This window comes from Heliangelus exortis, chromosome 2, assembly GCF_036169615.1.
Source record: "Heliangelus exortis chromosome 2, bHelExo1.hap1, whole genome shotgun sequence".
Classification (NCBI taxonomy): Eukaryota; Metazoa; Chordata; class Aves; order Apodiformes; family Trochilidae; genus Heliangelus; species Heliangelus exortis.
Window position 1 is genome coordinate 57,012,253 of NC_092423.1, and position 17,488 is coordinate 57,029,740.

A 17,488-nucleotide genomic window follows, 5' to 3' on the forward strand; every position below is an offset into this window, starting at 1 on the left:
TGACCACTCTTGCAGTAAAGACATTTTTCCTAATACTCAATCTGAACGTCTCCTGGTGCAATTTGAGTCCATTTCCTCTCGTCCTATCAGCAGTTACGTGGGAGAAGAGACCAACACTCACTTCACCACAACCTCCTTTCAGGTGCTTGTAGAGAGCAGTAAGACTCCTTTAGATTTAACAATCCCAATTCCCTCAGCCACTCATCATAAGACTCCTGTTTCAGACCTCTCACCAGACGAAACAAAAACAAAACCTGAGTTTTTCAGTTTTTCCAGTTTGAAAAAACAAAAAACTTAGCCCTAGGGAACACCACTTGTGACTGACCACCAGTTGTGTTTAACTCTATTCACCACAGCTCTCTGGACATGGCCACTCAGCTGGTTTTTAACCCAATGAAGAGTACACCTGTCTGAGCCATGAGCCACCAGCTTCTCTAGGAGAGCACTATGGGATACAGTGTCAAAGGCTTTAATGAAGTCCAGGAAGACAACTACAGCTCTTCCCTCATCCACTAGGCAGTCACCTGGTTATAGAAGATTAGGTTGGTGAAGCAGGAGCTGCCTTTTATGAAGCCATGCTGGCTGAGCCTGATCCCCTGGTTGTCCTGCACACGCTGTGTGACTGCAATCAGGATGAACTGCTCCATCATCATCCCAATACTGAGGTCAGGCTGAAAGGCCTGTAGCTCCCTGAATTGACATTCAGACCCTTGCAGGTATGTGTCACACTGGCAAGCCTCCACTTCTCTGGGGCCTCCCCTACTAACCAGGACTGCTGATAAGGGATGGAGGGTGGCTTGGTGTCACATTATTCATTATGTTATTATGATATATTGAGTTTAATTAAATAACTTCAGACTTCTGTTTCTTGTAAAATCATGGTATTTTGTTAAATATTGTTATATTGGTAAATATTGGTAATAATTATTGGTAATTGGTTATAATATTGGCCAATAAATATTGGTGTAATATTGGTAAATATTGTTATTTATGAATAAAAGGTCCATACTTGCTTTTGAATGTAACATCCTTAGAAAAATGTTCCATGTAGCACGTTATTTTCTTTGCAAGTAAGACATTTTCAACTCCACTCAGAGAAAGTGAGAGAAGTAACTCAGGCTTTTGAGACAGGGCCAACCTATGTTAAGTAGATAGTTAAGAAGAAAATGTTTAATCCCTGACAGATCTCATTTGGTGGACCACTATCATCATGGCTATTCAGGGATCATACTGGAGTTCTCAAGTTGTTAATGCCCAGCTTTAGTCATTGTTAAGCCTAGGAAGATAAATGGTAAAGAAGCTCGGAACCAGAGAGGTGGTTGTTCAGCAAGTATTTTGATGACATTTATATGTTCATTAGCAATTTGCTTAACAGCTAAACTGTGAAATAACTGCTGGTAACAAAGTTTATCAGCAAACACCAATTACTGGTACGATCCAGGAGTTGATAGTGCTAACACATTTATTGATCACTTTACCAACTAAAGATACAATTTTATACAGTCAGTCAACAGCAGTTAACATACCATATGATAAGCTATGCTTTAGAAATTGGTGTTCACAATATGGATTTCACTACATCTTTACAAGCCAAACTTCACTGAGCTAATCAAACAACTGGTGTCCTTGAATTCTTTACCTGAAACATCAACAATAATGTTGGAGGCAAAGTAGCTTTTCTATTGTTAAATGGGTTTAGAATTTAACAAGACAACTTTAAAACGTTTAAAACATCCATAACAATCTCTTTACTGCAACTTCACACTGATAAAGTGATACATTTAATACTTTAATACTAATTATTAAACAGTGTAAAAATATATTGCATATATATATATATATATAAATTTCTTTCCTTCTCTTGAAAAAAACCAAGTACAAACTAGTAGTATATGATCCCCCCTTCAAGTTTTTTTTTTACTTGTTTTAAAGACTGAATAGTAGTACTTTTAAATTAACAGAATCAAAGATATGGAAATAGAGAATTACTGTTGTGCTCCCTCATAACCTCTTGTCATAGTTACTGAGCATATTAACCTCTTGGTAATGGTGGTTCCATTTTTACTAATATCAGTTAGAATTTTGGCACTTACTTCAGCAGGGACAAGATTCTGCCCAGTGTGCTTTGCACTGGATGGTGCCTGGCCCCCTTCATCATATGGTCAAAAATCTTAGAATTACTTAGAATAGGTTTATCTGTTATTACAGATTACAAAACGCTATGGTGACCTTGTTCATTAGGAATAATGAAAAAAAGGTTCAGTGTCAAATTAGTCGGGAAAAAAGTAAACTTGTAAAGTTAAATCAACATGTACAATTTTTATCATGTTGGAAATATCACAGTGAACACAGCAGGCTAGTACAGATCAATGTTAATGTTTGCAGTGTCTGTAATTATAAATATTGCAGGTAATTATTAGTAGACAGCGGTTTTCTGCTTTTATGGACCAAGATGAAAGTCAAAAGAAAAGAAGAACAAGAAGCATTATGATTCACTGAAGATTTTCATCATGCTGTAGAGTGCTCCAAGGAAAACTCTGTCAAGTCCTATCTCGATGTCACAGCTATTTAACAATTACATTTTTATTAGTGCTCTAGGTAATTAAAAAAAAAAAAAAAAAAGCAGTTTTCCCTTTACAGTTTCTGATCAGGTCCTGATAGCATGCACATTTGCACATATGTGCAAATAAAAACAAACAAAAAAATGAAACAAAATTAGAAATAGATGTTGGAACAATATAGATAAACAAGATAGTAAAGTAATAAAACATAATATGGATAAATTAATGGTTCATGAGTGAAGAAAACCAGCCTCATTCAGAAATTGTAGTTCTGTATAAATATATATTTCTCCTTTAATATTTAAATCTGTGAAACATAAAATCTTGCTAAGAATTAACTTCAATATACTTATCCAACATTGACCATTTCTTGCTTTACAGACTGTAAAGACAAATTACTTTGTATTATAAGCATTATACAAAACATTTTCCCTGTTGCAATAGTTTGCCACAGCAGACATATTCTGAACCCAGCACAACAATAAACACAAACACACAATTGTTGCATCCTGCTACTTGTTTTTGCCATTTCATATACTACAGTGCTAACAAAAATAGTTTGCCAACAGGATTTTACACGAAACATCAGAGTTTTTAGGTTCACTGACTTCAAAGAAAGCCTTTCTAAAGAGCTAGTATTTAACACGAATATTGAAGACATACAGCATTTCAGTTTCATTAATATAACTCTATTTAAAAGAGCTTAAGCTGTGTTATTTCACATTATTTAATTACTTTGTTTAAAAATAGCATTTGAGCAAATGCAAGCATACAGAAATATATCTGATGTAAACTGGAGCTTAAAATAATTCACCATTAAGAGGATACACATTGCCATCTTTTTCTAATAGTACTTGTTGACTATCCATTATATAGCTCCTGATCAAAATTGTAAAGATGGATGAGTATGAGTGCCTATTTAGGGCTAGACTTTTAATTAACTTAAATATAACTTTATTCACATTTGTGACCAGTTCTGAAACAATGTGCAAAGTAATAGAAAAATCTTGAATAAAGAAAACTGAAGGTAAGCGTAAATTATCCAAGTGTTATGTTTAAGATTTTCACAAATGCTTACAACAAAACTCACTTCATACAGTGTCATAAGGTTTACAGTAATTCACAAAGAGATGTTGTATAGCTATATTTGAAAATTAATTCATTAGCTGTTTACTTGCAATGAAACATGATAGGTGCTTAACATTTTTTCCAAATTGGGTTCCTTAGTCAGGTATTTCAATGTCAATTTCCAAATGTGAGGTAAAAAAAGCCTCTTATGAGTACAGGCATGTATCTATGATTATGAAGGAAAATTTATTTTTCAAAAAATCCCGTCAGACTAACAGTATTGCAAATGTCTGTCAAGAATACACAGCAAATAAGCTGGTTTTATTCTTTTTTATCAAGCTTGCTCTTCTCAAAGTCTACCTAGAATGGATGATCAACTAGTTTGAATTAAATGAGTCAATTCAAACATTTTTTGACAACAAAGAAATGAATCTTAAAACTTGTTTTGAAATCCACCTTCTCCGTATGAATTTTGAAGCGCTATAGCCAAGGTAATATACTGGAAAACATGAAAAAAGCCCCAAATATGTTAGTTATTTCTCCCCGCAAAAACAAATTACTTGGACAATTCAGACACGAATATTCTATATGCATTATTCTTTAACTTCCTGAAGCACCAATCTTAGCTGGGACATATTTCAAAGCACTGATTTTGGATTTTAACGAGAAAGCATGAATGCAACTAAAGGACCCTCACTAGTTTTGGCATTATGAAGACCACCATCCCAGTTCATCATTTCCAGCTTATATTAGGTAAGCCAAATGTGCACTCCTGTGCACAAAATGAGGAAGTGAATGTCAAAATGCTATTTTATGGGCAAACTCTCCAAACACAGGAAATACACATATATCAAGTTGAGGCACTCCAGACTGCGAGAATTTCACACAAGTTTGAGATCTGTCAATATGCTTCAGGTTTTCAATTTTATAATCCACAGGCACTGTACAACAGTCGTGTTTCCTCTTCCCATCTAAATATACCATGACTTTGTATTTACTAACTGATGATCATCAGCTGAATGTATAGTCAGTGTCAACTTGCTTCATGAAGTTGGGGCAAAGGAAGATTCAGGGCCCTTGCAGGACCAAATTTTGAACGTCCCCTTCAGAGAGCTCTCAGAGGGAATCTTGCTTTCACCCTGACTCCCTCTCTCCTACTGCCTGACTATGGAGAAACTGTTCTTTTCACACCAAGTCTATGTTAGAGTCACCTGGAGAGTGATTTCCCCAAGAAATAGGAACAGAGTATGAAAACATGAAAGATTACTCAGATCTTTAACTTCATGCTATGGAGGAACAATGTCAGTGTCACCAACTGGCTACGCTGAACAGCAGTGTCTGCAGGACTAGAATTTGGCCCTAATAAGAATTAAGGTTTGGATCAGTGCTTATATGGTTTAATACTTAGCTGGATCCGACAAGTATGTGTATGCATGCACAAACCTGTACAAGTTTTGTGTATTACATCACTAATTACCATCTAATAGATGAGCCAAGAACCTAATATTCATACTACAAAAAATGTACAAAAAGGTGCAGTTATTTTGGCACACATGCAAGGCTGACAGTTAAGAGAACATGTACTAGTGCAGCACATTACATTTCCTCTGTCATGAAGGTAAAATGTTTGACTCTTGGCCAGTGCAAACAGAATTCTCATTTATGGATGACAGGAACATGTCCCCAATATACATGTCTCACTGAAAGGTGGGGTTATGTTTTGAATATCATACATGGAGGCACAAAGAATTAGAATTTTTAACTATGACAAACCTCAAGGAAAAAAACTATCAAATACAAATTCAAAGTTCTGGTTTTGGAAAGATTGACAAGGATTTTATCTGCTAATGGTTATAGATGGCTAGGATACCTATTACTTGCAAGCCAAACCCATGCCAGTCATTTGCTTCTGGTTCCAGCTAATTTCAGCTACCATAAAAAATACTGAGACAATGGATGAAAAATATGGATGACTGAAATACTAATTCATGAACAAAGTTTTTTCTAATGCCAAAAAGTTGTAAGGGCAAATTTTAGCTTAGGAAAGTTCAGTAAAATACATGGAAAATATAATATTTAAGGGTTTAATTTAAATTGAATTTTAGTTTGTCCTTTAAGGCAGGTGTTACTAAACGCTACCTGAATTTTCAAATTACATTTCTTTTGGTAGCATGTTCAGTGGTAACGAAAGCAAAGATAACTAGGAACAACAGCCTTTTAGGTGCCATATAGAAGAGTGTTGCATGGTGCTGCAAATTGAAGTTAGATTGAATGAGCTGACTTGCCTAAAAAAACCAAAATAAGTGTAAACCTTATTAGGTACCCAGGTCCTCATTTCAGATATGACATTCACTTACAGTCTAGCGTGATGCACAGGAAGAGCACGTTCTACAACACAGGGATGATGATACTGCCTGTAACTTAGCTGAAGGATTTATCAAAGGTTGGAGGTTTATAATTTTATTCATAATAAACAGGACTATCCTGGAGCCTTCTTCAGGTGCACAGGCACCAGTGATGTAGAAGGTTCTCTGCATTTAGACAGCTCACTACCATGCTGCAATAATTTATCCATTGTGGGTATCACAGTATGCTATTTTCTGCCTCAGCGTGTGACAAGTCACCAGTGTAATACAGGAGTGGATAATCCTTCAATCTGTGGAAAAAGTTTTCAAGGAAAAATGGCTAACTCTTTGAAAGGCATCACAAAGCTGGGTTCTTCTCATCCTGAGCATCTTAGATACTAAGGGAAGCAAAAATCTTCCCAAGTAACAAAAAGCTAACCATGGGAAAAGACATTTATATCTTTTCAAGAACAAATACTGTTTTGGCAAACTTCCCTTCCTCTTCAAATCAAACCTCTAAAAAATTATAAACAAATAAACAAATCTCCAAGTCTACAAGGAAGTCCTTGCCTTTGTTTGCTATTTCTGTTTTGGTTTCAGGCTGATGTATGGGCTCAAAGGGTCACCGGAGGCAAAGTTACAAGAAAGGCTACCATTCTATGATTTAATATCAGAGAAACATAACATTAACAGGTTAAGGGCTGAAAACAATCTATTTGAGTACATTGGCTGAATACAACCTCTTGACCTGCATGCCACATAACAGCACACACTCTGTACTAGTTTTATGTATTCAAACAAAAAAAACTGGGATGCTAGCATGGGAGAGCAATAAATTAACTTTTACTCTGAGTTAAATATGAAAATTAGTGCATGAGGTCATTTTGAAAGATGGATAATTGCTAGCAGCTGTTTTTGAATACTGAAAATCTTTTGTAATTTTAGAGAAGCACAATGATACATTAGGGTACTTGTTCAGCTCTTGCATAAAACTGGACCAGCCTTTAATCTCCTCTTTTAACCAATATAAAAAAAAAAAAAAAAAAAAAAAAAGAGTTATTTTTATTCCTATTGAGTGGTTTTGGAATTCTGGGCCTTGGGGAGGTCACACTAAGTTGCCTGTACCTTAAGTCTGTGGAACTGGTTCTTCTTCTATAGCAGTGGAAAACCACCCCCATCAATACTATTACTCTAAGCTGGGCAACAACAGTGAACAGAGAATCAAATCCCTTAGCTTGAAACACATCTTACATAAAATGTAGCCCAGCCCATAGTATATTTTTGTGGGCATGTCACAAATTACATGGATGTTAACTGTAAATGTCGCTATTCCAAGGGGCCACAAACTTTACTTACATATGTTACAGCTTAAATGTGCCAATGTATGTGTGTAGTAACATTCACTTAAAGCAATCTGATTGGCAGTATTTAGTCATAATCAATATTTTAAAGTACTATTAACAAATGCCTCCCTTTATTTCAAATATGAGGCAGTGCAAACTTGAAAACAGGCTACAAAAAGCCGGAACACACTTTCTTAGTGAGTTCTTGTTTCTCACCTCTCAGGTTAGTACAATAGCTCCATCCAAATCCAGGCAGTCAGAATGATGCTACAGTACACGCAGTAACAAAGTGCAAAGGCAGAAAGTAAGGGCTGGCATTTTCCACCTCTTTCTGTTTGACATAAATTACTATTTTTTTTTTCACTTTTTTGTGAGTGGTGTATGACATTTACAGGCTAGCACCTTGTATATTACTACCACTTACTCCCCAATAGTATACTGTTGAATGTTTTAAGAAAAGTGTCAGATCCCATATAAGACATTAAAAAAAAATCAACCCAAACAGTAGTCAAAACAAGCTGCATAAATAATGGGATATTCTTCAGAAAGACTACTATGAAAGACCCTCTTTTCAAAAGAGACAACTGGACATTTAGGAATGTTTGAGATCTTTTGCTTCAGTTGATGAAGTATGGTATAACTGCTCTTGACTTTGTCTTGTTTTTTTTTTTTTTTTTTTGTCTAAAGCTCAAAAAAATTATGTATTTTTTGTATCGATACATTTATTGTTGCCAATATACACGAGGAATGTAATGAAGTGGCATTGTGCTGCTAGTAGTTCAGCAGATGTTGAAATCATTTCCAGTTCCTGAAAACAACTTCTTGACAACATAGTCTTATCATTCACCAAAACCAAAACATGTGAGATTCATCTACATAATTCTTACAAATACATTTTCTTTCCCCTCTCTTGATCCTTCTGTGTTGTAAACCCTCAGCCTTACTTGCTTCCTTGTACTTTATGATCATATGTGCCTGCATGCTTATAACCAGACACATATCCTGAAGTATCCACCAGATCTTCTCGGCCAGCTTTGCCTTTTCCTTTCCCACTGGGATCAAATCTCTCTTTGTGAGAACCTGTGAATTTTGACGTGTCTGTAAGGCGTGATACAGTTGGAGATGAAATGGCTTTCTATTGGAAGAAAGAAAAGAAACAAAAAAGCCACATCAGAGATATATTATTCTTAATATAGATATTTGTATATGCTACCAACATTTAAACCTTTGCTATGTAAGTATCAACTCAATTTCAGCAAAAGGATTTTAAAAATGTTTGTTTCTTGCCATTACAGACAATGACACCAATCATATAGCCAAGAACAAAATAGTGCAAGATACTTAAAAACCTTTTGGAAAAGACTTTCTATATGGTGTACTTCTGATTAATAATCAAGTTTTAAGCACCAGAGACATGAAGGCACAGGGAACAGCCATGGTCAAAATCCACTAGGTCAACATCCAAGCATAAAAGCCTGGCTCCACCAAGACAGAAAAAGTAAACCAATGCAGCTAAAATTCATTGCTTAAAGAGACAAATTCATTCTAGGATTCATGAGACAAGTAATAAATCAGACAGACTTAAAGTTATTTTCAATGTTAGTGAATTAGCAGTCTACGAAATAGCACTGAGCAAAGACTCTCCTCTTCATTGCTTCCACTGAGTCTTTTCAGGCTACTTGAAAATAAAAGTTTTGCTATCATTGAGACACAGAAAATTTGACTACACAAACAGAAAGAAAAAGGTGTTTCACAGACCAATATAGGAGCATCTATGTGCTTGGATTGGGAGCAGTTGTTTTGATCTTTAAGCTTACATGTTAATATCAAAAGAGAAAGAACACTAAAAGAGAAGGGAAAATACAAAATACATTTGCATACAAAATACAATTAAGCTAAGATGACAAAGAATTATAACATTTTGGTATCTAACATGCATTACCCCCTTAGAGCGCATTCTAGAGAAAAAAGTGACTGGCTTCATTGCAGTGAAGAAACTCAGCTTTCATCAATACCTCATTCCTCCTATACCCATCCTCAGCCCAAATAAACGGTCTTAGTGAGACCTAAGAAACAGCCTTTCAAAGTAACAGACAGCTCTTCCACAGGCTTTACATCAACTATCTCTTAATGCTGAACATTAAAGCAGCAGAGACTTGAAAAAGATGCTTGAATCTGTACCAACAGGAACAAGGTAATGTGGATTCAGTTAAACTGGAAATGAATGCTGTAACTTGTACACCATGTTTATACCATATTTATTTATACCGTATAAATAAAAGCTGTTTTGAGGGAATGGGTCCACATCACAACTACTACATGGTAATCTGCTTTTCTCCTTCCAACCATACCCAGCACATGACACACACAACTCAGCACTGCTCTGCAGTGATAGTTCAACTTAAGGCTCTTGTGGAGGTGTGAGTTCTGTCTCTAAAAGAAAATGATCACTGGAGCATTTATTTATCAAAACAGCATTGCTGAATGACCTTTAGGGACTTCTGTCTTCTTATCTCAGAGTACTTATTTGCAAAAATGGTTATTTTTCTGTGTTGAAAACCAGAAATTGAGACAATGCTTAGGAAGACGTATTGCGTCTTAATACATAGTTTTCTTGTCCACATTGGCCTGCTAGCATCTTATAACCATGAAACCTGTATTCACAGTAGAGCTAGTTAGAAAAACACACCCTGTGATCAGTAATTGTGTTAGCAGCTGAGCCAGAAAAAATGAAAATGCAATAAAAATGTAGAAGCTAAGACATCGAAAACAGCGAAGTAGAATCTCATGGCCGTTTAACCAATTGAGAATTTATTTTTTCTCTTCCTCAGGGTATTAGTATATCACGCAGGTTGTACACAGAGTCACAGAACAGAACGGAAGGATAGACATGGCCACTGGAAATTACTCACACAACTTGAGGAGAACAGACACAATCCTTCTGAAAGAGCACACAACTTGCTAGCTTCATTCTGGCCACAGGAATTCTTTGCTGTTTTAAGTCTTACTTGTGAATTGCTGTTTTGTTTTGTTTTATTTTGGAAGTGAAGGGATACATGGAGGCTTGTACCTTGAACAAAAATTCTGGCACAAACCAGAAGGAATAAGCATATATAGTGTAGTGTTTCCTGTTTTACAGTGTTCAAGATTAACAACCCAGCCATCACTTGAAGACAAACTGTTACATAGCATGACTAAACAGTCCTCCAACAATAATTATTTTTAACCATGAAGCAGTAACAGGCAACCTAGCTCTTATAAATACACGGGCTTCCCATTTAATTATGCTTTTAAACCCTCCATAGATCATAACAGCTAAGGAACATACTAATAAAGGCAGACTGTAGGACAGAATACACATGGAAAAGTTTCTTATGCTTGTTTAAATTATTGCTAGATCATTCTCACTCTAAATGGACTTAAGATGCTTCTTAATAGAGGTATTTTCTTTACAAGGATTAAAAGAATGGTCTGAATGAAGGATGCTCCCAGGAAATTACCCCCAGGACATCATTCCCCATGGTAAACTTGAGGAGTGTGTTGTTTATACTAAAACAGTCTGCACTCTGATAAAACCACAACATGGATGACTTATTAGGAAAAAAAAACAGTGCATCCTAAGAATAAGATGATAATAATAAGGTTGCATTATGCCATATGAGCCTTTCCGTTTCCATTTAGTGTTCTGGGAAAAGAGTGACACATTTTAAACCAACAAGGAAAATGGAGGATGAGCAACAGTTTGGCTTACAATTTACAGAAGCTGAGCTAAAATTCTGAAGCAAAAGATCCATCTGTAACATCTATTGACTCTTAAAGATGACAAAGCATTTCCCCAAAAACTAGCTTATCAATGTTCCAAGGAAAGGTAAACTAATACCACAGAATAAAAAACCACAATATTTTTGTCCTGAAAAAGAGTTAAACAAAACCAAAAGCCCCAGCACAAGCATCACAAAGACAGAGCAAGAACAACAGTGATCTCACATCCTGCCTGTGTTCTTGCAGCCCAGGATGGATCAGAAGGCTTCCTGCATCACGAAACATATATAAAGACAGTAGCTGCAAGGCAGACATTCTTTCTCCAAATTATTTTTAACTGAGTAAGAACTGTAGCATTTTCCTACATTGCATGTGAAGTCACTGCTGCAGCCCTTCCCATATATGACAAAATATTACAGTTGAAAGATAGCAATCCCTGTTGGTTTTCTGCTGGCATAATGTCTATGAACAGAGAGGCTCACTTTGTTTCCAACAGTACAAAACTCAAGCAATTTTAATTCCTCATACAAAATGTTCTCACTCCAAGAACAGATCACAAGATGCCACCACAAGGCTATGCAGAACACCTCACTTCTCCTTTTTCATCTCCTTTTGTTACAATGCATTACAATGCATAATGCTTAAAAAGAAAATACTACTTCTTCTTTAAGGTTAAGTGAAAATTACGCAGAAGTGCTAAGTGCAATCTAAGCACCCTGCTAAGGTGTTTCTTCTAAAAAAAGCTTTGTAAATACAAATCAGAATACACAAGGACTTCATGTCTGTCTTGGACTCCTCAACCAGAATCAGCTAGTGGCACTAAGTATTACAGACTCATAGAATAGTTGAGGTTAGAAAAGAACCTCTGGAGGTCATCTGCTCCAAACTCACCCCTACACCTGAAGCCAGTTGCCCAGGATCTTTTCCACATGACTTTTTAATAGTTCCAAGGACTGAACATAATCACCTCCCTGGGAAATCTATGACAGTGCTTGGTAATCCTCACATAGAAAAATTCTTTCCTGACGGTCAGACAGAACCTCCCATACATTAATTTGTGCCCATTACCTTTTGTCCTATCACTGGGCACTACTGAAAAGAGCCTGGAGTCCATCCTCTTTGCACCCTCCCTCAGGTACTTACATACATGGATGAGGTTGCTTTTGAGATATCTCTTCTCTAGGATAAACTGTCCTAGCTCTCTCAGCCTTTCCTCAGAAGAGAAAAGTCCCTTAATTGTCTTCATGGTTCTTCACTGGACTTTTCCCAGGAGCTCCGTATCATGCAGCACTCCAGGTGGCACCTCACCAGTGATGAGCAGAGATGAAGGAGCACTCACCTTTAGTCAACTTGGCAATACTTCACCTAATACAGCCCAGGGTATCAGTAACTTTCTATGTGGCAAGAGAACATTGCTGTCCCAAGTTCAGCTTGGTGTCCACCAGGACCCAAAGGTCCTTTTGTGCCAAGCTGCTTTACAGCTGTGTGGCCCAAAGCATATCTTGGTGCATGGGCTCATTCCTTGACAGGTATAATACTTTGCAATCCTCCTTGCTCAGCTTCCCAAGGTTCCTGTCAGCCCCTTTTCTCCAGTCCATTGAGGTCCCCCTGAATGGCAGCATCCAGAAGACCTAGCAGACAATTCTCCCAGCTGTGTGTCAGAAAACTTGCTGAGTACACTCTGCCCTAGCATTCAGATCACTAATGAAGATTTTAAATAGGAACAGGTCTGAGTACACTGCTAGTTACTGACCTCCAACTAGACTTTGCACCACTCATCACCATCCTTGACACCCAGTTATTCAGCCAGCTTATATGCCACCTTACTGCCACCTTACACCTTATCCAGCTCCCACAGAAACAGCTTGAGGAGCTATGACTCTTATGGGAGACTTTATTGAGGGCCTTACTGATAGACACTATATAGTCCTCATCTACTAGGCCACTCATTTCATTGTAAAAGTTTACCAAGTTGATCAAGCATGATACATTTGATGAAACCACACTGACTACTCCTGATGACTTACTTGTCCTTCACATGCCTGGAATGATTTCTAGGATTAGCTCTTGCATCACCTTTAGTGTCCTACAGTGATCAGTTTATGAATAAAGATTCCTCTCTGACCTGATGACTTATTTTTAGTGAACTGCCTAAAAGTGAGTAACTTTTAAATTTAATTGCATTGCATTGCATTGCATTACATCCCAGAAAGCAATGATCAGGTGTGACTTGCCCTTGGCAAATCCACATTGGCTGCTGCAAATCACCTTCTTGTCCCTTGTGTGCTGAGAAAGGCCTTCCCAGGGCATTTGCTTCACAATCTCCACAGCAACTGAGGTGATCCTGACTCTCCTGTAGTTACCTGGATCCTCCTCCTTGCCCTTCCCGAGGATGTGTGTGATGCTTGCCTTTTTCCAGTCACTTGGGACCTCCCCCAGCTGCCACAGCCTTCTGAAGTGGGTGGGGAACACTTCTGCAATGACATTGTCCAGCTCCTTCAGCACACTTGGATGCATCCTACCTGGTCCCATGGGCTCGTGTACATCTAAGTGGCTCAAGTGATTCTTAGCTCTGTCTCCTTTACTGTGGGGACTGCTCCATGCCCTCAGACTCTGCTAGCAGGCTCAGGGACCTCAGCAACCCCAAGGAGAAGCCCTACCAGCTGAAAGGGAAAGGAAGAAAAGGCACTGAGTACCCTCTGCCTTTTCTCTGTCACTGGGTCCCCTGCCACACTGAGGATTTATTTTTGCTACCACTGTACTGACAGAAACCTCTCATGCTGTCTGTCCTTCACCTCCCTCAATAGCCTCACCTCCAGCTGAACTCTGACTTTCCTCAGTCAGTTCCTTCATGCATAGGCTATATTCCTCCCCTACAGCCTCTCCCTGCTTCTCCTTCCTCCATACCCTCTTCTTCTGTTTGAGCTCTTTCCAAAACTCCATCTTGGCTTGTTACCAGGACTGCTCAACTTCCTGCATATGGGAATGGTCTGTTCTTTTGCTCTTAGGAAGGTGTCTTGAACATCAACCAGCTCTCCTGGGCCTCTCTACCCTCCAGGGCAGTTCCCTGGGGGAAACTGGACAGGTCAAGATCTGCCCTTCTGAAGTCCAAGGCTGTAATTCTGTTGCTCATCTTCCTCACTCCTCCCAGGCTCTTAACCACTACAGTTACCTGGGTGCCACAGCCAGAGCTGCCTCCTCCTTCACACCTTTATCAAATTCTGCTTCAGTCCATGGAAAACAAGAGTCTACATTGATATTTAACGCCCCAGAAAATACTTGCTTGTTAATCAATTTTGGTAACATTCTATACCCAGTTAATAGTCTCCTCAGTGCATTAGCAAGTAGATTAGTAGTTTTCAAAGACACTCTTGCTCCTCTTGGTTAGATTTTTTTCATCCCTCTTCCATAACTCTCATTCCACTGGTCACAGAAGACAAAGCTCTTTCTGTAAAAGATGCCATGCAGCCAGGCACAGTCCACTTCTACCAAAACTTTCCTCCTCTCTGTAAGGATTAGGATGGCAAGATCTCCATGTCCTTCTACAGACTTCTGTAGTCTCTTTTGAGATGCTCCATGTTATGTCTGGAGCAGTACTGTTGGTTTCCACAAGGAAGAAGAAGGTGGTCAGTTTAGAAGGCTGGACAAATCCTGGCAGTGCATCTGCAACAATTCCCTGTTCTGGCACCTACCAAGCAGCTAAATTCCTGAGGCATCAGGTGGGGTCAGAAGATTTGTTCCTTAATCCTTCACTAGAGGAATCTCCAAGTAACTGTCTTGACTGTAGCCCACTACTCCTGACACCTGATACAGCTCTGTTGCCAGGGTATGGTGACACCCATTATGGAACAGGGAAGCAAAACAGCACATGAGATACCCTGGGTGGCAAAAGCTGTGACCCCTCAGTGGTCAGGGATGCACCCTGTGACTCTTCACTCAAGTCTTGCTTAAATTTTTGATAACATGCTAAGGCCTGATGTATGCTGGGAGCAGCACCACTAGGTCAAAATGAGGGCAACACATAGGAAGGACAATGGACAGGAGAGACAGTAATTACGTAGCTGTTGTGACCTGCAGCTTGCTGTCCCTTGCAGGCGAAATTCTTGCACACTGATTGTCTGGCAGCCTCTTCAGGATTCACTTATAGAGACTATATAGACTAAGCCCCCAAACTGAGAGTTACAAATACATCAGCTAATCCAGAAGGCTTTTAAGCTGATCCAACAGCAGGCAGACTGCTAAAACGTCTGCACTTTTTCATGTGATATGGGGGACTCTCATGTGATGGAAGAGGAAAGGGGGAGACAACATCACTGTGGGCTAGAGAACCACCGTGCCTCCATCAATATTCTTCCTCTAAGGATTGAGTGATTAATGTACTTTATGAAGTCATAGTCCAGATTATGACTAAGATCTGACCTGCAGAGTCCAGGTGACTGAAAAGCACAGGTAATTGCAATTTTATGGAATAGCTATCCTAATTACTAGAAAGTCTGTATAGTGATAAGAAACATCAATTACTAAATTTTTTTTATAATAATAAACCTCTAAGTGTAACTACACCCCCCTGACCAGTTCTCATTCTACCAAAGATCCTTAAAAGAACCTGCCTATCCCCATGGTGTCAAGTAGTGCTGGGTGACACTCACTTTTTCCCTTTTTTGTGGACAGTAAGTTTAAGCTCACTTTGACTCTGCTGGGTCTTGCTGATCCTCACCAGCGCCCAGAATATTATACATATTTTGAAACTGGAGATCTGTAGGTGGAACATATCTGCAACTTTTTCTTGTTACCAGAAGTCACAAGCTTTCAGCCTTCACCATTTTGACAGTCTCTGCCCACTTGGTCTCTGTTGCTCCTTCCTCGCCTCATGTAGATTAGGTTTTCCACAAATACCATGACAGTCTCTTCTTCATCTTCCCCCCTAAGAAGCTAAGGGTCTCGACCACAACACACCTCCCAGAAGAGAGGCTATCACTACCGTGATCTTCAGGGAGAGGCAGGAGCACCCTGCAGCACAGCGCCTGGATAGAGGGCTCCTCCTACTGTACCCACAGATGTAATGGTAGTCACTCCAACCTTAATGATTCTGTGATTCTACTGCATCTTAATGAATGTCAATGTGTTGAACAGTGTGCCCTGCAGCATGTTGAGACTAACATTGTACAGACCTCAATCAGACCTGCATAGTCTTGAGAGGAATTTCTGAGCCTCTTTGCACTCCTGCTGCAACAAATGCTATTTCACACTTGCTGCACTCTGTGGGCTGCACTCTGGCTTCCTTAATCTTTCCCTAATAGGTCTTTTTTTTTAAGAATACAATACTGCCCACATTGCCATCAGCCTGAGCACCCATCACCCATCTTCTAAAGTGCTGTTGCCACTCTACTGTCCTGTCACCCACGCCACACTCACAGCAAATGTGACTGGACTGTGCCTTAAGCAAACTGATCTTGCTTTGGAGTTAGCACTCCTGTGAGCAAAAGGTTGAAGGAGATCATCTCAGGTCCCTTCCAATTGAAATCGTTCTACATTTCTATAACATTCTATACATTTCTGTATTCCCTGTTGAATACAGATGACGTTGAATAGATACAGTTGGAATACAATGATGTTCAACATTAAGAGCCAGCAATGACCAAAGTAAGTACCTGTTCCACAGGACATGTAGAAATGCATTTGACACAGTGACAACACATGGCTTTTGGTATACAAAAAAAAAGAACCTCAGTCTTGGTTTTGTAGCCTTTGTGTAGGAGGGAGAGCAGGTACAAGACCCTAGACTTTGTTCACGTGTCTGACTGTAAACTGTCAGAATATATGACCTGCACTGTATTGCCAGATCACTACCAAATGAGCTAATAAAGCTCATTAATTAATTAAACCCTACCACTTGCCTGTTGTTTTTCTTCCTGTGTGAGCAAGCCAACCACACACCTTCCGTTGCAGATTAGAAAGCAGCCCAAAATTTCACTCAGTTTCAATCTTCCCAACCATATCAACCACAAGCAGGGATTTTTGTAATTCTACAACATTCTGAAGGGGAAGAAAAAATAAACAGAAAAAGAAAAGGAAAATCTTCTATCACAACATACACTAAAAATCTTCTGATACACTAAAATGTCTGATGTGTAAGTAAATTTTCCAACCATGCTGTTTAAGCAATGGTTTTGTGAGGCCGCCATTCAGAACACACATATGGCTCTGCCCATGCCTCCCCCCTAGCAGAGAGCACAAAACATTAGTTAAAACACAAAAATTTCCAAATGCTGCTGTATTATACTTACTGAGAAGCCTCACTTAATCGTGCTTTCAACTTTCTCCCCAGTACATTTTGATTTGTGTCAGCAGTCACACTGAAGTTTTCTGGCTGAATTCTAAACCAAATCTACATAACCTAGAGCAAAGC

General features: G+C 38.7%; 1 protein-coding gene across 1 annotated transcript in view; it reads right to left on the bottom strand.

Annotated features, from left to right (window-relative positions):
* Positions 1-1,450: 1,450 nt before the first annotated feature.
* TPPP (tubulin polymerization promoting protein) overlaps positions 1,451-17,488 on the bottom strand; it is a 57,206-nt gene continuing 41,168 nt past the window's right edge. Inside the window, exon 4 of the mRNA XM_071736243.1 lies at positions 1,451-8,452. Coding sequence (XP_071592344.1) covers positions 8,258-8,452 — 195 coding nt within the window. The 3' untranslated portion in view covers positions 1,451-8,257. The remainder of the gene's footprint in view (positions 8,453-17,488) is intronic.